This window comes from Nothoprocta perdicaria, unplaced genomic scaffold, assembly GCF_003342845.1.
Source record: "Nothoprocta perdicaria isolate Ctin4 unplaced genomic scaffold, notPer1 scaffold_64, whole genome shotgun sequence".
Classification (NCBI taxonomy): domain Eukaryota; kingdom Metazoa; phylum Chordata; class Aves; order Tinamiformes; family Tinamidae; genus Nothoprocta; species Nothoprocta perdicaria.
In genome coordinates this window covers 2,557,144-2,580,142 of record NW_020455910.1, presented here as the reverse complement: position 1 = coordinate 2,580,142, position 22,999 = coordinate 2,557,144, and the positions used below count along the sequence as shown (strand labels likewise).

At 35.6% G+C, this 22,999-nt stretch overlaps 1 protein-coding gene across 1 annotated transcript in view; it reads right to left on the bottom strand.

Moving 5' to 3' along the window:
* VPS13B (vacuolar protein sorting 13 homolog B) overlaps positions 1-22,999 on the bottom strand; it is a 399,744-nt gene that overhangs the window by 327,800 nt on the left and 48,945 nt on the right. Inside the window, exons 10-15 of the mRNA XM_026049995.1 lie at positions 21,467-21,604; positions 20,076-20,163; positions 15,582-15,773; positions 14,792-14,961; positions 12,221-12,415; positions 10,579-10,703 (exon numbers count right to left, since the gene is read on the bottom strand). Of these exons, the coding sequence (XP_025905780.1) occupies positions 10,579-10,703; positions 12,221-12,415; positions 14,792-14,961; positions 15,582-15,773; positions 20,076-20,163; positions 21,467-21,604 (908 nt within the window). The remainder of the gene's footprint in view (positions 1-10,578; positions 10,704-12,220; positions 12,416-14,791; positions 14,962-15,581; positions 15,774-20,075; positions 20,164-21,466; positions 21,605-22,999) is intronic.

The window sequence follows — 22,999 nt, the reverse complement described above, 5'->3', positions numbered from 1 at the left end:
TAGTATAGTCATGTATTTGCTTAATATTGAAATATTAGAAGCACAAATAAGGACTTGTTAATGCAGATTTCKATCCAATATTATCCTTTAAAACTGCATTCACTCCTCTGTTGTTTAAATTACTTAAATTATCTTTCTTCTTCCCAACATCTCAAATTTGGCAGCTTACATACAAGCATAAGTTATTTTCTAGCRAATTTATTTAAGAACATATAGGTATTTTCAATTCTACTAATGACTTCAGATTACGAACTCTTTTCCTACTCCAAATTTGAAATGCAAATTTCACCTTTGCCTTTTCTTAAAACTTTTTGGAATTTGATCAAATACATTTGAGAATTACACATATATTATAGTTGGTCTCAGTGATCTCGAAGGTCTTTTCCAATCATAGTGATTCTACAATTCTTTACAAGAAACACAGCCCAAAATGGGCCCTAGCTCATGGGCTCTAGCCATGGCGAGGGCCTCTACATAGGACAGAAAAATGACAGAAGAAATTGATGTCATAGAGGAACACAAAGAATTATCTTCCTCTTCTGAGTTTCTAATGGTAAAAGGAAAAGAAAGAGGGGGAAAAAACAGGGAGATTAATGCCTATGGCTTAAGGAAGAAGGATGGGGAACAGATACAAAGGAAAACAAATAAATAAGAGAGAGATCAAATAAATATACAAAGGAAAGGCAGCATCTTTTGAGTATTTTCAATAAAACRAGAAAGATAGATAGGAAGAAATATAAGGATAGTAGAAATAAGTAAATGTGAAATAAAGGACTGCATGATTCATCTCTTTGGTAGCGCTTGGGAACTGCAAGTGAGGATCTGGGAAAACAAAGAGTATATTTAAAGTGTGGAATTAAATGCTGATAATGGGAACAGTAAGAAAATCGAGTGCTTGAAGGCTTCTGTCCCCTTCCATTCCGTCAATACCCACACCCTTTCCTTTCCTCTCTTCCAAATTTCTCACCTACACCAGTTTTGACCATGTATGACCATGCATAATCTTGATTCATCTGCAAGAAGTCCTACAAAAATTGGCTGAAACAGATAAAAATCTGACCAAACGCAGATAAATAMGATCTCAGCTAACCAACTTTAAAATCTATTCTTCAGTTATTATAACATACCTATCTAATACCTAAATGCTAAATACACCACTTTTTCTTAAAAAAAAATGCATCATTATATACTTATATACACATATATTCATATTTCTTAACYATCAAAGGACTATTTGTTAATCATGCTTGGCAAATATATTTCCCTATGCAATGCTTTTATACAATTGATTATTCAGAAATCTTCATTCTCTTGAAAATTATCAAAAGAGACACAGTCATCCCTTTACAGTTTTGCTTCACTCAGCAAGTAAATAAATATATTAAAAAAAAAAGTCACTGAAAACTCTCGTGGAATTTTTTAAATTGAAGGAAGAGTAAATGAATGAAGGAGGGAAGATTTCAGTGGGCTGGTAGCACTTATAGAAATTGATCATCGTGTCTTGAGCTACATTAATAAAAATGGAAGGAGTTAGTTTACGTCAAAAAAACCCAGCAGCAACTGCATCAAATTCATCTAAATATATAAAAATATTCACTCAACAAGTGAATTTATTTTTGGTGCCAATATATCTATAGCTACACTGTAAGCACCATATCAGTTACAAATTTTAAAAGCAACAGAGACTCTTAGAACTTTTATAGACTTATCTGGAAGAGACATTGATTGCAGAAATGCTCCTGGACCCCCTATCAGCAACTTACATCACAAGATCACCCTTGGCAATAACATAAACCCTTCCTTTTCCTGATATCAAGTAATGCATCGCGTTGCTAGCGTAAGCCTTGCAAAAATAACCCTCTCCAGGCCAGCGTGCACACGCCATTTATTTTTGTTCATTCCCCACCTCTCCTAAACATATTCAGCTTTGAGAGTTATTAAGATTTCACAGAATCACMGGATGGTTGAGGTTRGAAGGGACCTCTAGAGATCATCTAGTCCCAAATCCCCTGCTCCAGCAGGGACACCCAGAGCACGGGGCACAGGGCGGCATCCAGGCGGGTTTGGAGACCTCCAGAGAAGGAGACTCCACAGCCTCCCTGGGCAGCCTGTGCCAGGGCTCTGGCACCCTCACAGGGAAGAAGTTCCTCCTCACATGCAGATGGAACTGCCTGTGTTTCAGCTCGTACCCTTGGCCACCACCGAGAAGTTTGGCCCCTCATCTTTCCCTCAGATATTTATACACATTGATCAGATCTCCTCTCAATCTTCTCTTCTCCAGAGAAAACAGGYCCAGCTCACTTAGTCTTTCCTCATACGAGAGATGCTCCAGTCCCTTAATTATCTTTGTCACACTATGTTGGATCCTCTCCAGAAGTTCCAAATCCCTCTTGTACTATCTTAAAATTTATGACAAAAAACTACCATCAAAACTTCAATGAATTTCAGCGTATTTTCATATTGAAATGCTGGAATCACAAAAAAAAAAGTAAGTTTAGCCAGAGTAAGCTAAAATTTCTTTCTAAAAATCACAAAACTCAACAGTTGGAAACTGAAATGCCCAAACATTAGCATGTGTTTGGTGGAGTTCAATATAGTGTTTGTTCCTCAGTATATCCAACTAACAGGTACTTCAATTTATTTTAAAAAATATCAATAAGGAAACAAAAATGAGGGCAAAACTACGACCAGGTAGGATAAAAGTTCTTAAGGAAAAATGGTGAGGATGTTTCCTTGTACACAGCAGTATTTCACTTGGCCTAAAACCAAAGAAAGATCCTGGTATGTGAGAAGACTTCTGCTCAGAGAAGAGGAAAATGGCTGGATGCACTGATAGGATTCGTCACCCAGATTCCCACAAGACATGGAGCTACAACCCCTTCTGGAGACAGGGCACTATCCTTCTCCCACCTAGGGATGAGGAGAGAGGAAGCAACGCTTCTCAGGAAATACTAACATAGCACTCCTGTGAAGGAGGATTATCTGGTACCCAAGGGAATCATTCAGAATTTCCTTTCAGAAACATAACGATGTAGGGAATTATAAAAGAAGTCCTAATACATGAAAGATGATGCCAATTCTATAACCTGAAGAGAAAAATATCAACTACAAAACTGCAAAACAATGCTTCTGTCAAATTCCACGGATATTTTCATTAAAAAGTTGTGAAGAAAAAGGTAGAAGATAAAAAAGCAAATGCAACAGCATGGTAAAACTCCTTCAAATTTCATCCTCATGACTAACATCTGAACGAGGTGGGCTCACAGGATGTTATCCAGGTCCAGGGCATTGTTTCAAGAAGTTGTATCTATATTAGCAATTTAAATAAGCTAATCCCTTATTTTCCTTTAGGGAGTGAATAGCGAGCAAGGGGGAGGAACAGGTCGACACATGAACTSAGTCACAACAGAGGCCAGAGAGTGGCTTCCACAGTGATTTATTTAGTAGGGTACGTGCAACCTCAGAGACTATTTCTCTTTATACACATATCTGTAGAGAAAAGTGGAGAAAAATTGAATCCAGCATTTGCAGGTGAAATTCTGGAGAAGGGAGGGTATTCTGTGTGCAGAATTCCCACCCAAAAGCTCCCAAGAGCTTTCAGGCCAGAGACTACACAGGTAAACTCATAAACTTAAGATATTSCTGAAAATCCTAAGAAGTTTCCTACAGATAGTAATTATGATAAGTAAGACAAACAATATTTCTAAATGCATTCAATAAGTATTAAAAAAAAAGGAATAAAAGCAAAAGGTGGCTTTATTCCTGAAAAATCCTATATATTTTGAACTAGAAATAATTTCCTTTTTTTTTTTTTTGGTACAAATGCCAACAAATATTGATGGCAAGACAGTTGCTAGAACCTGGCTAAAATTAAGGATCATCACTTTATAAGTAGTGAGAACAATGTATTCAGCATATGCAATCATGCCATCACTCTCCCTGGACAGATATTAGTTATTAGGCTTAATTTATTTTCACTGAAGCACCTAAGCACCTAAATAATTACACTGGAAACGCTACACATGACCACCCCGTGCAGTTAGCTCTGCTGAATTTCCCTCTCATGGACAATCCCGAAAAATACAACTGCTTCCAATTTACATTGATTAAAAGTGCACTTTTAACAGATTTGCTGAATGCTGCCTGCCACATCTGCTGAGAAGCAGTAACATTAGATCTGGACTTGATTTAAAAAAAAAAAAAAAATTAAACCAGAGGCTTCCAACTGCAGTTAATTTGTAGTCACAGWAATCAAGCAGCAAGTCAGAGGCACAGACCCTCTGGACAGAAGGTCATTCCTGGAAGATGACAGCAGCTCCTTCCAGAAWGCTGTAGCTGCAAGTGCCACAAAACGTTCATGAAAAAGAAACTTTATTTCCTAATGCCACTGCAGAGTAGAAAATGTTCCACGCAAGTTCCTTAAGCATCTTCCTCCTCATGCACCTTGCAGACAAGCATGGTCAGCTTAGTTTTACTCAAGCAAATTTTAAAGCAAAAGCAACATTCAATTGTTATTGGTGAAAGACCATTCCACTATTAAAAACAAGCCTCAATCGCCCTACATTACTGCACACAACTCGCATACCTAAACCTCTGAACACACACAAAGGTGCACAGAAAGTTTTCTGGGAGTATTAAGTATTATTAAGTATTAATGAGAACATTAAACTGTTTGCAAGACACATTGAAAACAGCTATAAGAAAAAAAATCCTGATTTAAAATTACGTTCTCTGATGTGTGTCGTGTCCTATGCTAAGGCACAGAAGCACCCGATGTTGAAGCAATCCAGAGCACTTGCCAGGCTGCTTGCTCACTTTGGAGGCAATTCTACACAGCTGTCTCCTCAGACCCCACCAGAATGACTTTCTCTTCCTTTCCTTCTATTCTTGCACAGCCCAAATCACTGGCACACTTCAGCAGTCTAGGCAGGTTTTTGCACATTCTAAGTCTAACTCACATGACACTCATCTGGCCCAAATTCTGTRCTGTCCCATACACTGACGGCATCTGCTCAGGCATGCAAGCTTAGATCTTTTTTGTTACTAAGGACAGTTTATTACCAAGAATTTTCATCTGGCAGTTATATCTAATTACTGACATAGCTAATAGTCGCAATCGAAAGCTACAAAATGAGTTTCATGTGTTTTCAACCTGTCTCTGCTTCTGACTCAGGAACTGAGCATACCCCTCAACTGCCCATATGAAACACAATCCACATCCCATCTAAATTGACATTACTCTTGATTTACTGTGACTAGTCAATAAAACCGGCTGCCAAAACCAAGAACCAAGTGTCAATTTATTGGAAAACTTTGTAGATTTACTATCTAATGTTCACAGTCTCTGGATATGTGCCTCTGTGTTTCCTGCCAACAGGGTCCATTTGGCTCTTTGCAGCACACGAATTGCACTGAGCTGCATGACAGCTMCATCTCATGACTCTCAAGCTCACACATCTACTATAATTTCTAGTACAACGCAGTATTACTGCTCTGGATATGCCATGTGAAGATGTTTCATCCAAACAGTAACGAGACCGAAAGCTCACCTGATCCTCCATTAGATGTTTTTAATCCTCTCTGTAGCTTTCAGCAAATCCTCAAGTCTACTACGCTCATCAGCAATGGTATCTTGTTGGCAAAGGCCATGCCAGCAAGAGGTAAATTCCTTGCTTAAAAAGCTCTACTATTTGACAATTCAGATCTGGAGCTACCACACAGCCTGWAGATCAAATGAATTATTTGCACTCAAGTCACTTCTTTGTGGTACCATTAAATGCACAAGCAATTTTCAAAATGACCAAAAAGGCAGGTGCACATCGTGACTCATACTGTAGAATATAATGTCCTAACTGGATTGTAGTCTAGTCAAGTATCTAATGATGACAAATTCTGACAATGGAAAAACAGTTGTGTGGCATTGCACTGTATGGCATTGATTGAGTTAGGGATGTTTGTACTGTAAGGGTTACATGCAGAAATAAAGTTGTATAGAGACAGACATGGCTTTAAAACAACAAATGTTTTAGCAGAACAGAGTAACTAAACAGAATCACAGCATAATAAAACTACRAGAATTGTAAAGGTTTTAATTTCAGTATGAAATTTGTAAATCAAAATTTTAAGTCAAATTCATTGCACAAAGCAACCACTCCTGGAAACTACATAGTGACACAGCCAAAATAGGCTAGCAAGTCAGGTAAGAAAACAGCAAAGGTTGAGGTTCATGCTGCTGAGAACCCACATTTCTCAGTATACTTGTATAGCAGCCAACAGGAGGTGTAGCATGCCAAGCAAATGTAAGCCTAGCAAATTCTTGAACCATACTGAATATTTATTTCAATAATTAAATCTGTGTCAAAATAATAAGAATGAATATATATTACAGAAACAAAGCCTGCAGAAAACACACGTGTATATTCCAAGCTACGATCTCCGTGTCTAGATTTCTGCAGTGATCTTTCAGTACTGTGAAAGTACATATTAATCAAATGACWGTTTCGAAGGCTGCAATCTTCACCTTTAATAAGTAAAACAAGAGACAGATCCCTGAGCAGCTGAGGTGCTCACCAACACAACTTTATCGGACAGGAGAGCAAGTTCTAAAAAACAACTTCTGTCAATAATGGGCAGATCTTCAATAAAAAGCTAAAGGAAAGAGCAAAATGTCCTCACAATCATATCAAGAACGCTCAACATTGTCATACAACAGGTCATACTAGTTCCATCTCAGAAGTAGTTTGGCCAAATCTAACTGGTTCTGAATGTTCCCAAACCTCAGAAGCACTTGATTCACATATTCAGTTTGTTTAGGTCCTCCCATGYTTAAGATATAATTGACTCCTAACTGGGATACTCTGTCCAGCATAACAGAGTTCACTCCATGAAAATATTTAAGTATTCTTAATATTAATTGAGAAATAATTAACCAAAACTCAAAAACAGTAGACAATAAAAAGAGAAGATTAGCTTTTTGGAATTTGTTGTCCTGACGGATACCAAGAATATTACATCACAGCTCTTTTAATAACAACAAGGATAATTTTGAAAAGTTTAKCTACCATACATTGACATGCTGTTCCATTATAGAGCTATCTGGATGTAAAGACAATTCTTTAGCAAAAGACACCAAGTCTGATCTTTAGAAGAGGAAAGTTCAGTGTGTGGGCTCCACCAATACCCTTCCTGTGCAATAGGTAGGAGCATTCGTACACAGTTTCTGCTCTTCAATACATTAAGTAGAAGTTTTAATCACAAAATCGTAGAATAATTTCAGTTGGGAGAGATCTCAGTAGATCATCTAATCTAGTCCAGCTTCCTGATCTGCGCTTTTTTTTCAATCTTTCAAAATTGCAGTCTGCTACAATAGGAACTTTCTGTTACTTAGAATGAAGTCCCTCTGGAAGTTTCAACCTTACTTATTCCCCTAAAAAAAGATTCCTTTTCCAGACGCCCAGCAAATCAATTAGAGCAAAATGTGCCTGCAGTAACTTCCAGATCTCTACACTTTGGATGGAGTGAAATAAAATAAATAGAAGAACTATTTGTGACATTTGGAGGCAACACCAGTAGATAAGACCAGTCTCATGCTGACAAGAATGAGAAACTTTCGGCTATGTTTGGCACACTGCCTATATAAAAGTTGAAATCTACTTCGCAAGACAATGTTTGCTGAAAATTGTTCAAAAGAAGGAATATGTGCAGAAAAATACCCATTTTATCTCTCATCATAAAGTTTTTTTGGTTAACAGCTAATTATCTAACTCTACTTGCAGATTATTACAGCTAATTATCTAACTCTGACTTTTTCCCCTGATACAGTAACAATTCCTTTTAGGATTTTTTCATACCAAGAATATTCAATTAACTGAAGTGAAGACCTAAGGTGAAATACTAGACAGTAATTTACCCAGTAGCTCTACCACCTACTCATAAAATGATTCATTTACACACACCAATTTAGGATGACCGGCTGGTTTTTATTATTTTATTATTTCATTATTTGAGTCCATATCTTGCAGATATCATGTTCTTGCAGACATCAAATAAGTAGCTATTACTCCAGTCTCCAAATGAGAAAGGAAGACACCATATCCAGGAAAGAGACCCTTTTATAACAGACTATGGGACTAAGTTGTCAAACAGAATGCATGTAGAAACAGGATCAACTCATCCCTGCTTATATCCTTATTCCACAAGTGTTTAGCATCTCAAGGCTGTCACAGGTGGAGAACCTGAGCAAGAACCTTCTCATGGACCTGATTCAAGAGAATGGAAGTCTACAACACTTGTCACAGAAAGTGACATCATGGAGATGACAGACCAAGAAACAAATCCTTATGGTTTGGTATGGAATCTATATTCTTTAATGGTACCTTAGCATTCATCAAAACTGAGGAATACTGCAGCGATACAGAATGTTATAACATTCAGCTACCCTACACTTAATCATCTCATTTGTTGCAACAGAACTTGTAGCCAGAAAAAAAAAAAAAAGGTAAAAAAGAAAAAGAAAAAAAAGGAAAGGAAAAACCCACTAATTTCACTAAGTTTTCTGTTTGGCATTAAACATCCTTTCAATTATTTTGTTCATTTTGGGCTTCTAACCATATTCTGCTAATTCTTACTTGTTTTTAGACATCCTTCTGAAAGCTGCTTTACAGTTTGGCATGGAACTCTACATAAAATGTCAATATTGACATTGAGGGKTTTTTTTTTTTGCATTTTGCTATGGTTGACAAAACAAAACACAAGCCTTTTTGACTTTAATACAAAAACAGATTAAGTCTACAATACATCAAAGACCTAACTAGCTAAATAGCAAGTTTCAGTAGATTTCTTTTGTAAGAAAGTCTATTAACCTACATTACAACAGATAACAATTTAGTAAATAAAATGAAACAGCATTTCTGCAGTATAAATGGTTATTTGCTGGAATGTATGTGTCTGATGTCGCTCAAACTTTTTATCTTAAAATATGCTACCGTTTATCAACTTTTTGAAACGTAAATGCTATCACAGCATTTAATACACAGTATACTTTTTGAGATTATTATATTTGAACTAGAAAAGAAAGCTATTGTATTGATTTATGTTAGAAATAAAGTTGAGATTTTTCACTGCTAACTCAAAACATACTACCTGAGGGATTCCATAACAGTTCATAAAATGTCTTTGTTTTTAAAAGGTATGGTCTGTGGTATATATTTTCTCTTAAGAAACAGAAGAACACATGTAGCATCACATGTGTGCACTTTAAGAAGCCCTGGAATGTGAAATCTAAAAATCCAAATAAAGCAGGTGGTATAATTTCGGGGGAAAAATGAATTTAAGTTTAATGACATTACCAGGTTATTCTACCAGACTAATTCTCACTCGCTGCATGACTTCAATGGAGCCCTCGGTCCTCATGCTGATTTCGATTTAGTTCAAGTGCTATTTGATGCAATTCATCTGGAGTTTTATTCACTTCAGACTACACTTCATTTAACCAGACTGCTGCTGTACTCATTTGTTTTTCTACTTTATTACCCGCAAATTGGTGTTGCTTAGTTTAGATAAATTGTTGGAATGAATTAACTTTATATAATTATTTTCATACTGCTAATAAACAAACTCTAGAAATACATAGTATCATAGAAAAAGAGTGACCACTAATGTTCTTTTAAGATAAATTCAAGCACAATAAGTATTTGTATTGCAGGAACTGCTAGTATATGTTAACAGATGATTTGCCATCCTAAGGCAGTTCCATTTTATTCCCCTAGAACTACTGCTCAGAGAGAGAAAGAGACGACTGCTAACAAGGATCACAGGGAATAACATTATGTAAAATACATGGGAATGTGGGAAGAGACTGCCAATCCTACCAGACTACTTGCTGATTATATGTTATTCAGAAAACATTTATTATATTTTAGCAAAAGGCCATGACAGAACCGTAATTCATTTGAAGTGGTTATTACTTTTGTGAACTATTGATGGAAAATACGAGAAAGTCAATTAAGCTGCTACCACCTGGTGGTGTGCTGATTATCTTAAAAAAAACTTTTACRATTAATATGGTATCGTAACTTGAATGAGAAAATAACATTATGTTCTCTGTCTACTACTACAAACATTTTATTCCTTTTTTATATATGGATAATCCATTATACATCCAAAACAAATCTCTTTTTCAGTCTAAGTATACAGCACATAATGCATGAATAGGAATTGTTTAACACATTAACCTGTTTACCTGTTATCTTATTATTTTAAATATGAATCTTCATGAGAATTAGGCCTCATTTCAAATGTTTTTATTTGGATGAACTTGAAAGAGAGTTCAGTTCAACACATTAACCTCAATATAAAACTTCAGCTCAAAGAAGCATGGAAATTGGTTCTCAGGAATTCAAAAAGTGTGTGCATCATCTCAACCCCAAATCTGTCAAATCTGTCTAAAATGATGATTCCTAAACCCTTACAAAGAGGGTTTTTAAAGGTAACAGACTTAACAGTAAAATATGTGGTACAACAGAAAATATAGGGGTAGGGTTCTTAGCATACCCTAAGCCACTCATGCTTAACACTCACCAATATTTGGGAAACTTGATCACTTTGCCATAAACAGCAGTACTGAAAGAGGGAATAACTGGAGCAGGGAAGAAGTATAACCCTCTATTGTCCAAAGAGGTCAGTCCTGCTTGAAAACCGAACATCTGAAAAAATACAGTTGGTCAAAGTATAAATTAGCACACAATACAATCATTTTCAAGTTATTTTTCAAGCATACAAATGAACTATCTTAAAATAGATTAAATAAATACAAAATAAATCATGCATCACTTGTAAAGAAATTTCCCCCAAATCTACATATAACTAGAAAATTCTGCCAGTAACAAAATGGTGTTCCAATAAGAATGTATATATTTTCTTCACTCAAAAAATGTCATAATTATTAAAAAAAATATGCAAATTAATCCACCAAGTAACTTTTCTATCCTTCTTTACATCTTTAGTCTTTAGCATTTTTAATCTTTAACTGCAAAAAAAATTATTTTATATGAAAGGTAATGTGTAAATTTTTTTTTTTGGAACTGCAACATTTCCCTAAAAAGTAATATTTAAGGAGGAGATTTCTTTTGAAGCTTTTTCTTTAATAAAATGAGAAAATCTAAAGAGAAGTTCATCAAAATTTTTCTCGACAATTTTTTCATAGTTCAATCTTTTTAATGTTCTACCACATAAAAATACAACACTTATGCTTAAACCATAATTAGCAAAAAAAAATCTGACCCAATAAATATCAAGGTTTTTTCATTTTAAAATGCCGATAGTTGCTAAAACCTTTCAGAGTAAAAGATTATCTTCAACATTACAAAAAAAAGACAAAAAAAAGGTTAAAAAAAAAAAAAGACTAAACAGCTGACTTGTGACATTGCTATCCCAAACACTTTAAATGTGAACACATTTTCCCTAAAACTTGCCATGTAATTCTGGAACAATATTTGTGTTTTATGCAGATGGTAAGAATTTCATTACTTAGATTTTTGTTATGATAGAAGCATACTAGTGAATGGAAAATTGGAAAGTTTACTTTTTTACTACTGAAATCTTAGCAGATGGCAACTGAACAGTCTCAAAATGATTTTTCAATAGCATCTTAAACTCCCTCCAAACTAGCAATATAAATTCCTTTCCTAATAGATTTTAAATTGAGAAAATCTAAAGGTTTTTCCTCCTGAAATGAAAATATCTGAAATGCTTTAGCAAGTCTTTGATTGTATTCTTCATAGTAATTGATTTACTCTATCAATACTATTAAAATTTACRTATTTTCCTCACAGAATCCTACCACATTTCTAAGCATAACTCATTGTAATCCATGTATTCCATAATGTATTCCATGTACATGACATGGTACCATATGTCCATTCCATATGTATTCCGTAACATAAAAGAATTGGAAAGATTTCCTTCCAAATTATTTCAACACAGTTTTGCCATGACAACACTGGAGCTTCAGTCTGTGTTATTTCCTCATGTGAGGGTCTCTGTTCATATTAGAAACCACATGGCTCAGGTAAGAGGTACTAATACAAAATCATATTTATTCTATGAAATTTATTTAACTGTGTCCTTAAGCTAGTTTGAAAATACCCACAAGAGAGCTAATAATAAAAATTTGTACTGCAGTGAAAAATAAGTTCCTTTTTTTTTTTTTTTTTTTTTTTACCTTCAGATAGCAGTGTGAATAGCAGTAATGCAGCAGGTTATCAGATGGCTGGCTAAGGCTGCTGACCATCTGCACAAGTTGCTCGGCATACATCGGCACAGAATGCTCCAGGTTAATCTTATCCACCAATATTCTGATGGAAGGCAAAGGCCGCACGGGCTGGAAGCTTGTAGCATTTAACAGTCCCCCTGAATTCTAGGTAAGGGAGGGAAAAATAAGAAAGAAAGAAAAAAAACCCACATCATTATTACACTACGGATCTATTATCTGCAACATATACATACACACAAATGCAAATCTTGTAATGATCTACTAACAGATTACAATAGCCATATATTCCAAATAATGCTCAAGCTCTTTGAAAACCATCTGTGTGTATATTCTGTATATACCCTTAGAAATAAAATATTACTTCATAAAATCTTCATCTAGACTATGCAAATTGAAATATTTCATTATTTATTTAGCATAGAGCTGCTGCTGCAGGACAGGTTGAGGCTCAGGAGGTAACCGTTATGCCTGGAGATTGTTRCTCGTTATGCCCAGAGATGCTACTCTGCAAGCATACGGAGAGGTTGGTCAGATCAGCTGTGGAATCTGTATCCTTGGAGATCCTCCACACTCAACTGGACACTGTCCTGAGCAACCTGTTCAAACTGGGCTCCCTTGRAACAGGCAGTTGGACTAGATGTTCTCCAGAGACTCCTTGCAACTCAAACTGTTCTATGATTCTAAAACTTTCATTAATCATACACAAAAATAATAAAGAAGAACGATGCATATACTATGATAAGTCTAAAAGATGAAGTTACTAGTATTTTAAATATGCTTGGCTTCACTTAAATACCATGTTTAATGAAAGTTGTAGAATCACAGAATAACTGAGGTTTGAAGGGATCTTTGGAGAACACCTAGTACAAACTTCTACTCAAAGCAAGACCAATTTGAAGTGTGGTATTTCAGGTGAAAAAGTAGTACTAAAAARGTCATTTAAATTTAATCCTACAAGAGGTTTAGGGCTGTCTACCCATTATACGRACACCAGCTGCCCAAGGAGAGAAAGATCACAGATTACAACTTTCAAAGAGACTACAAATATTGTCCCTACCTTGACTGCAAGGACAGGGAGTGGATGTAACCCACTTTCCTAYACAGTCTAAACTGTCTTCGTTGAGAATTTAACCTAAATTCATAGAGGTAAAGAACTATTCTGTCTACCTGACTACTGATACAGAATATGACTTGCATGCATATATTTTTTCCAATACAAAAGAATTTCTATAACAGTGCAGAGAAACAGCTTCCATGAKGCTACAGAGTATGGCCACTGTGCTGTGGTATCTAGCCCCAGAGTTCATGTTTATAAGCCCCCTCAGGTCAGCATTGAGCTTKAGGCACGACTCAACTAAACGTGGCAAGTTGCTGAACGCTGAACAGTAAAGTTTTTACGGCACATTCATCTGTAAAAGTCAATCACCATGTCATCAATTTAACATGTGAAAAAAGATGACAAGTTAACACTGCTCTGAATCTTGCTAGTTATTTTTAATGCACATATTTATACAGAATACCCAGAACTGTTCTCAGACACCACAAAGTATTGGTCAAAATAGCTTTTACTAAAGAAAACATAAGAAGGAGGAAGAGGATAACAAATACAACCTTATATCCCTTGAGATGATAGAAACCTCTGGCTGTGCAGYACTAATCAAATCTCTTGTCAGGGCATAGCACACTGCACAGATCCTACCTGTGCTGATCTTCATCCACTGCTGCAATTCAGGATTTCCAGCTGAAATCCTGAATATCTGAATATCTGAAGGAATATATCTATATATCTGAAGGAATATATGAAGGAATATATCTATAATCTAAGATTATGTACACTCTTCCCTTTTCCTCCCCAGGTTATGTCCTGTAAAATGTCAATACGTTGTGGAGTCTGAACGCATTACTGGGCTCCYCTTCTTACTGGGACCTACAACGAACACTTATACTGATAAAAAACATGATTTTACCACCTTGAGTTCAAAACACCTAAATGACTGATCACAAGTGTATCAAAAACTCAACTAAAAACTTGACATTTAAAGTTCATGTGTTTTATGAACCTGCTGGCTGTTTGGGGAAAAGAAGTGGATTGTTGATACAACTTTTTACACTTCACAGCCTTCACATGAGGCTTACTTCATTCCAAAACCAAAGTTTGACCATGTTTTATTTTTGCTATGGTAAATGACACTTCAAGTTTTAAGAAGCCTGCCTAGTCACTGCACACACCACATAGGTATCTAAAAGGAAGGCTCACAAGCAGCCAACTTATTTGGAAGGCAGTAGGGTGACTGGCACATGGAATAGCAGCCCAGAAGGTAAACTTCTCTTTCATACCGGGATAGGAACTGCTTCAATTACCAATATTTCATATAGAGACATTTAGGCATAAAAAGATGCAGCTACCCTTATGTTAAGATGCACGTTTGACTTTTCAATTTTATATATTTTAACCTAATTATTTAAACTAAATAGCACATGCTCATGTAAAGACTTGAATAAATAACTGCATATGCCTACCTTCCCACCCATGATTATGGGCAACAAGTGGTCCAGTAAATTGAATTCTGCCACAGGGATTGTAATTGTACACTTAAGAATAGTGAATGTTGTAAGTCGAGTGGGGATGTATTCTTCCAGTGATGCTACTTCTTCTGAGCTCGGCATAGTTCTATTTCCATCTGTAACATCTGAAACAAATCAAGATTATGTAATGGGAAAAGTGGGAAAATATAAATATTTCCTACAGTGGCTGTTTGATAAATGCTTTAGAGATTAGCAAAGACAGAAAAGGGTTTTTTTCATTTCTCCGTATTTATTAATTTTATTCCTTCCACGCTTATTCCACCTAAGCCTAAATGCAATCCTTACTGGAGTACTTTCATAACTTTGAGATTCACATTTTAGTAATGAGAAATCTATACAGTTCACTGTAAGTTTTATGGAAGAAACTGATCTTAACAGTTCTCCCATAGCTTGTTTCCAATCATCTCCTTCTGCCTCCTCACTTAACTATTATTTCAAACTAATTAATGCAGGGATTATTCCTTTTTTAAGACTCCAAAGACAAGATAGAAGTGTCAATAAAATAAACACTCCCCTTGACAGGAGGATTGAAAATTATGGCTTTCAAATTGCCTGACACTGATGGAGATACTTTTACCTTCATTTTATTGTTTTTTATTTGGCCTAAAACAATAAAAAGCAGGGATATTTAAAACTGCAATAATTAAGAGTTTAACTCCTTCAGGAGCACTGAAATTGGTCTGATTTATTTCTGTATGTTTGTGTATATGCAGTAGTAGCAAACCTGGCTTAGTTCTCCTGTATGGCTCATATTCATGTTCCAGAGCACAAACGATCATTTTCATTATGCGGTGCACGGCACTGCTATCCAACCGAAGATTGAGGGGACCAACAATGAGGTTCTTCGTAGACATCTCCTGCACATGTCCAAAATCTTCACTCTTGACTGAAGGAAGGTCTTGCTGATTCCCAGGAACTAGAAGTTTTACAGATAACAYATATCAAACAACTGGATATAGAAGTTTAACCTTTGCCAACTACTTTTGCTTCAAATACTGTAATCCTAGACTTACCATAAATGTACAGGAGCTATAAAAATACAACTTCAACACATGAATACAATGCAGATGGTTTAACAGGTATTTTAGAAAATACTACTCCTGTACATTACAAAAATACTATTACTATGTACAATGAACAGCAAACAGCAAAATTCTGCTTTTCCACCAAATGCCATACAAATCAATCAATTATTAAGAATCCTTCTATTATCCTTCTCTCTCTTAATTTTGCAACGCTCCGAAGGTCCAAACAACCTCAAAACTTTTGTGGGTCCCTTTATCCCAGGTGCCAATGACAAGTATGACTACTCTAAACTGACTTCATGGAAAGATTCTTGAATTAAATGCTATGTTGGAAAGTCATAAATAGGTTTTGTTGCTACACACAACTTACAAAAATATTTACTCCATAAAGTTTCAGTCAGGCCTCTGATTTTTTTCAAAGGCTCATTACTTGCAAAATGTCTTTACAGTTTTGATATAAGAACTGTAGATTAAGCGTGCAGTTAACTATTCAAAGAAGTCTCACAAAAAAATCAAGACTAAATGGATTCTCAGACGATTTAACATACAAAAAGAAGAGAGAATTCAGAGACAAAATTGAAAAATAAAATTTTAGTCAGTCACTGAATCTGGATAAATCACACTCCTTAGCTAGTAAAATACTTCATAATCCACCTGGTCAAATCTGTGACAAACAGAAAATAGAAAACCCACCATGTAATTAAACTTAGTGTTTCACCTCAGTGTCTATTGTTCATTTCCAGGATTGTCTCATTGATACATTCTCCTTGGATTTTTATGATAAAGTCATTCTGCAGGAAACAAAGGCTATCTTAATGGCAGACTGATTTTTCCTGTTGAATCCTCCATACCAGTAACAGTGACTTTCAAGTGACTGCCAAGCCATTAACCCTTTCTTATCCAACAAGGAATTTGCACCTTCTCCCAATGCAAGCTTGTTTCCATCCCTCCTCTTCCTACCCACCTCTCAGACTCTAATTTTTCCTGCAGAACTAGCAACTTCTTGACTCTCTGTTACAGTAAGAAACAACACACATTGGTAGAGAAGTACTGTCCAAAACCATGGGAAAATCTGGTCATTCCAAATTCTAGTTATATTCTCATCCTCATGGATGTAATCYGCCTGTACCCGTGTATTTCAAAGAAATGGCAGGAGAAGATGAGCAGTGGAAGCAGGCAGCTGACACTTTCTCAAAGAGCTAGAGCATCTGTTCAGCTCTGGGGAGCTGAGGTTTTGTGGTGAAGCCAGCCTGGCACGATGTGCAGCTTCACAGCTTCAAGGCAAATCTTACCCTAAGCCAACTGGAAAAATGCATGTTTTCTTTCTGGTTACCCGGCAGGAACCTAGGCCTTTTTCCATGATTCATGGGAACACTCCCTTTTCACTCTCTCCTTTACTACACTCACTCCAAACAGTCTTATTAATGGGAAGAAGGGAGGATGTTTTCTTCCCTCCTCTATAAATCACTCCGTAAAATGTTCTTCCTTGTAAGCTCTGGCGAGGGGAATGGTGGTTCACTCAGATTTGAGATCGAGCTGTCCTTATGCCCCGCAGGCCTCTCCAAGCCTATAGGTTCAGCAGGTTTGTCCCTCAGAGCCTAAGCAAAGCTGATAGCAGAGCTTTTATAGCCTCTGCTTCCCCTTGTTCCTCTGTTTACCACTTCTGAAAGAAAAAAAGGCACAAAAAGATAACCTTATAAACCCTCTTCTAATCTTCTCCACAAGATTCTTCACTTCTGAAGGCAAAATGCCTTAGAGGCAACAAAAAGCAACCCCTGAAATTRTTGGAACTTTGTTATAAATCACGAAAAGGAATTATATGAATAAATATATATATAGCSCGCTGTCAGAGTATGCTTTATTTAATACGAGTTTAACAGATATTTTTGTCAGGACTCTCTCCAAAAGTCTTCAAAGTAGTTAGGGCCTACGTTTTCAAAACGGACAGAATATATCCACTTGTGTGCACTTTATATATATACAGTAAATACACTGAGGTGGCAGAACTTACACACTTTCTGGGATAATTAGGTTTAATTATCCATATTTAAGTGTAAAAATAATGCAAGTAGCAATTCTATAGGTTAGGCAAAAGTAAGGATTCACAGGTTAATTTTGAAAGTTTGCAGATATAGAAGGGAAAAATCAGATTACTGATCCCAGAGTATTTAGCCCTCGGTAAAACCTATGCCCAAGTCTAACTGACAAAAACCTTAAGATGGGAGTATACAAACAGAATATAAAACATCAAAATCATACTGTATTAAATCTGCAGGTCATGTACATCTCCACAGGGATCAGAGATGTTTCCAAGAAATTGCTGTTGTGCATGCGAACAGGTGGTATAAAATAGCAAAACAGAAGGTGAAAAGAAGGATAGAAAGAATTTCAAAATTAAACCACTGGGTAAGACTCACTATCTTGTTTTTAATCAAAATACTAAAACTGATTAGTGCACTTACACAAGTGACAGGTGAAACTCCTGAGGTTAATACAATCCAGGAGGCCTCCGTGGTTTAATCAGTAATTGAATGCTCCGAGAAAGGTTAAAGGGGTGAGGAAGGTGACAAACTAAAATTGCTTTGACAGATAAAAATCTTACAATCACAGCAACTGCCTCCTGTAATTTAGGTTGTATTRGGCTTTTAGGGGAAGGCAGTATGCTCTAGTTGTAACTAATAATATGATTAACAAGGCCAAAATGGSAAAGAGTAAAATGTTCACTTTTTACATAAATACATTTCCTAACAGTACCACACATTTAAACTGCAACAAAATTAAATATTTCAAGGTTTTGAAATCAATGTAAAGCCTTGATTTTTAACTTAAATAGTTTACATCGTGACTTTCAGTATGGAAAAATTAGCTAGAAAACAACTAGCAGAAAATGTCAGAGTTGCTTTCTTAAGGACAAAATTAATTGGAAATTTAAAGTTCAAAATTCCTGAGTCATTGTTGAGACTGAACAAAATTAATTAGATGATCTATTCCTTTATGTATTCAGGCAGCTGGAAATAGAGGAGTAATATTGAAATGGAAGCACACAGCAAGGCCTGATAGGAAGCTAACCATTTTGAGGTGTTTTCCTCCTGAAAAAGCAAATAAAAGCCAAGAACCTGGCAAACAAACTAACAAACTGAATTAAATAGTAGAGAAGCTGAGGAAAAAAAAACTATAAAAACACTAGCATGGCTGTGAGCTAAAAAGGGTGTTTCTGAGTTGTACACTCTCCAACAACGGTTCATTGCAGTCAGGAAAAGATATCTTGTTCAATTCCTGTATGTTCAGAAAAGCAAGGCAAGGAAATCCACAAGATCAGCTTCTCATAATCAAATAACCTGTGCATATTCGAACTTCCATAGCAAAAATCAAAAAAGGAGATAAAACATATCCACCCTACCTAAAAGTTGTTGGAGTTAGTGAACCTTTATTTCTTTATTAAAAACAGAAATAAACTGCAGTAGAAGCTTGACCTATTGCACATTTTCTCAATTAGATGCACAACAAAGCTAACGATATGGTGCACAGACTGCAAAGCCTTAGGAGTAGGAAAGAATTGTTCAATTATCTGCTCTAACCCTCAACTACCTAGTGCAATGGCATAGCGTCTGTATGTGTGGGTACATACATCCACATACTATTTTCTATATTTACCTATATGAATATATAGGTAATATATTTGTTTCTATAATGAAGCAAATGGATCGGACTAAATGGCAAGCTAAATAAAGCTATATGTAAACACTCAGCTGGGTAACTCTGAGGCACAGCCTTCTCAACCTTGCTTTTTTATATAGGAGAAAATATCATGGTTCTTTTTCAGCTTCTCTATCAGACAGAAGATCAACATATTTAATAAATTTTTCCTAGGTCATTAGTAATTACTTTTCTACTTAAAAGTCTTTGTTGTTGTTGTTATTCTTAATGAAATTTGCACTGCTACAAGAGAATTATTTTCACTTTACTCATGGCGTATAAGAGATATTATCTTAATTGCTTAGGCAGAAAACAAGGTAACAATCAAAAACAGGCAGAACAATTAACCTCCAATGTATCAATGCAGAATAAACCATTTTAACTATGAATCTGAAGGCAAATCTAAGGTAAGGTGGAGGACATATGGTCAAAGACCAACTGGGCCTGCAAAGTCTTTGTTTCTATTATTTAACAGGGTAAACAAAGAAGAAAGGTACCTTTGCCACCGGTGCTTTCCATTGTGTACAAGTAATCCATGTAGAAAGCCCCAAATCTTTGCATTCCAGCTATCTCTGTGTACGTCTCCTACCAACAAAGCAAAGCAAACACCGAAAATGTTGTATAAGGAAAGGATCTTGAGATTACCAACTGATAGGCTCCTATGAGGGAGATATATTTTTGTTTGGGTTTGTGCATCAACACACGGAAAGGCTTATCAAAACAAAGGACAGAGGTTATCCCAAAGAATTCACCTTTGTGATAGGTAATGTAACTTCTACTTGGGGCCACACAAAGGCACGTCCATAACTCTACTGGACACTCTGAACAATTCATCAATAGCATCTAGTTACTTAGTACCTTTAATGGACTAAATATTCTTCACTTGACCTCCTGCATCCTACAGAACTGCCTAATTAAATACACTCAAAACTGAAGCTCATTCTTTAAAAGAAATTTTTTAAAGAAGTCTTTAGAAGAAAATTGTGTTTTTATCTTTGAACAGCAGAAAACACAACTTTATGCCATCACCAGGATACATACGTAATATTCCCACTTGCTACACAGCAAGTTTGTTCCCCTCACCCCAAAAGGCAGTCAAGTCCTAAAACCGTAGAAGACAAGTTAAGGAAAGAGTAAAACTTAACAAAAACAAATAACTGGAAATGCTTAAACATGTTGAAATGCTTGTGATTTCATTTATTTCACTTTATTATGAAGTCTTCATGTTAACACTTCTCAATCACTATTACTAAAATTGTGAAAACAGTRAAGTTTAAATTTGAGCAAAATTACATTTATTCAAAATTGCAGGCAATCAGGAAAAATAGGTTTGCTCCAAAATTGACAACAAGGCAGAATGCTTGAGATTGGAAATGTTTTTATTATTTTATGTAGTCAGCCTCAGTAAAGGCAGAGTTAGCAAGACTTCCCCTAAGTAGACATATACAGTGTCCAGGGACCACAAAATCTACGTTTCTCCAGATTCAGTTTCCAAAAGAGCACTTCTCAGTTTGAACTCTACTTATTAGCTCTGGTTAAAGAAGTATGTGCTCGTAAGCTTGACCTTTGCTAGCATTCTGTCACAACTCAGTTTCTCTTTGAAGAGGTTTGTAGTTAGGGATTTTGGATCTCAAACCATTAATTTACTTCTCAAGGAGAGAAGAGTGGTTGTTTCACTGGCATTTTTTGTTTGTTTGTTTCTGAGTTTTCTTTGGGACTCATTTTTGGTTTGTTTTAAACACAAACAGGTTTACCATCTTTTTGGCCATCTGCAAAATAAGATATTAGGAAAATCAGCCCTTCAAACAGCCAGCAAATCTAAAAAATTCTGTTATACAGCCATTAGAAACCATTAGAATTTTTTATATGAAAAATATAATTCTCTGACCTTATGATGAGCTGCATCCAATATAAATTCTGCACGAATACTATTATTTTCTGGACTTCTGTAGTCAAATAGTGAATTGGTAAGGTAAGTCATGCCTTTTGCACTCAAATTTTCTCCACAATTAAAGAAGTAGGCCTCCTTCATAGTGTAAAAAAGATATATATTATAATACAGCCAAGGAAAAAATAAAGTCATATTAACAGAGCAATTTCAATTCTATCATAACACACTAATGACATGGTAGTTTCCCTTCAGAGGAAGAGGGTACACTTCAATATCAATCAAAATTTCCATTCTAAAGGTGGATAAATGATCAAAATATTTAAAATCATTTTATTTAAATAAAGCTGAACTTTCTCTTCACTCCCTCCCCATTTTCAAGTTGTTAAAACCAGACTCAGCTAATGAATTTTACTGAACAGCTCACGATAGAGAATGCCACTAGTTTTATGTTAACAGGAAATAGCTTCCCATATTGATCCCATCATCAGGAATTGATCACCACCAAAAGGTTGCAGGACAGTAACAGCAAGTTAATCTAGAAAGGCAACTCAGGCTCCTTTCAAAATCTTATACACGTACTCATAGAAAGAGTTAGCCCAGTCTAGGACGTTGCTTAGGGCTTTGTCCAGCAAGATTCTTGGTATCTCCAAAAACAGGAATTCCACAAAATYCCGGGGCAGTTTTTCCATTCCTAGTGTTATACCTCCCTGGGAGTGAAAAACGTTCATTTCCCAATTTCTAATCAGAATTTGCCTTGTTGTAAGCACATATACTATTTTATATATATAAGAAATATCAAATCTAAGCATTTTCTAACTCATTTTTCACAGGGGAGTTACAAGAGTCTCTCCCATCATGTCTATCATAGTATAGCATATGACTGTTTCTCAGAAAATAAGATAATTGAATTTAATCTAGTCACTTCTCACATTCTTTCTTGTTCTTAGTTTTCCCCCTTGCAATACTTCATAATAATTCAAATAAACAGGTTTGCATTTGTCTGCATTATATACTTTTATGTAAGAACAAGTAATAATTACTATTCTACAATACTATATGGCATCATATAATGCAATTTAAAATCCACTACTTATTTAGATGGATTGGATGGATGGATTTAGAATGTCATGAAATCTGTTCTTTGACTATTTTAAGGACAGTTCATATGAGTAATTGATTTTGTCTTACTGAGCAAATTAAGTTTTGTTTCTATTTGGCATATAGAAATGAATATTGTCTCAATGCATTTCACTTCCTAGCATTCTCATCAACATAACCAAAAAAATAAGACATTAGAAAGGCATTCAATATTTCAGCTACCCTATATTACTGTTTGTGTAGAGTGTCCCCTCTTTTTTCCTTCTGGTCTTCTGTATATTCATCTTTTTTATGTTGATATTAATAATTTATAAAATTTTATTTTTCTGTACAAGAGAAATGTATGTAAATACATTTACAATGGCAGGGAATGTATAAATAAATGCCTTATGCTTTGTACTTTTTCATTCTTGCCATCTTTCCAACTGTAAG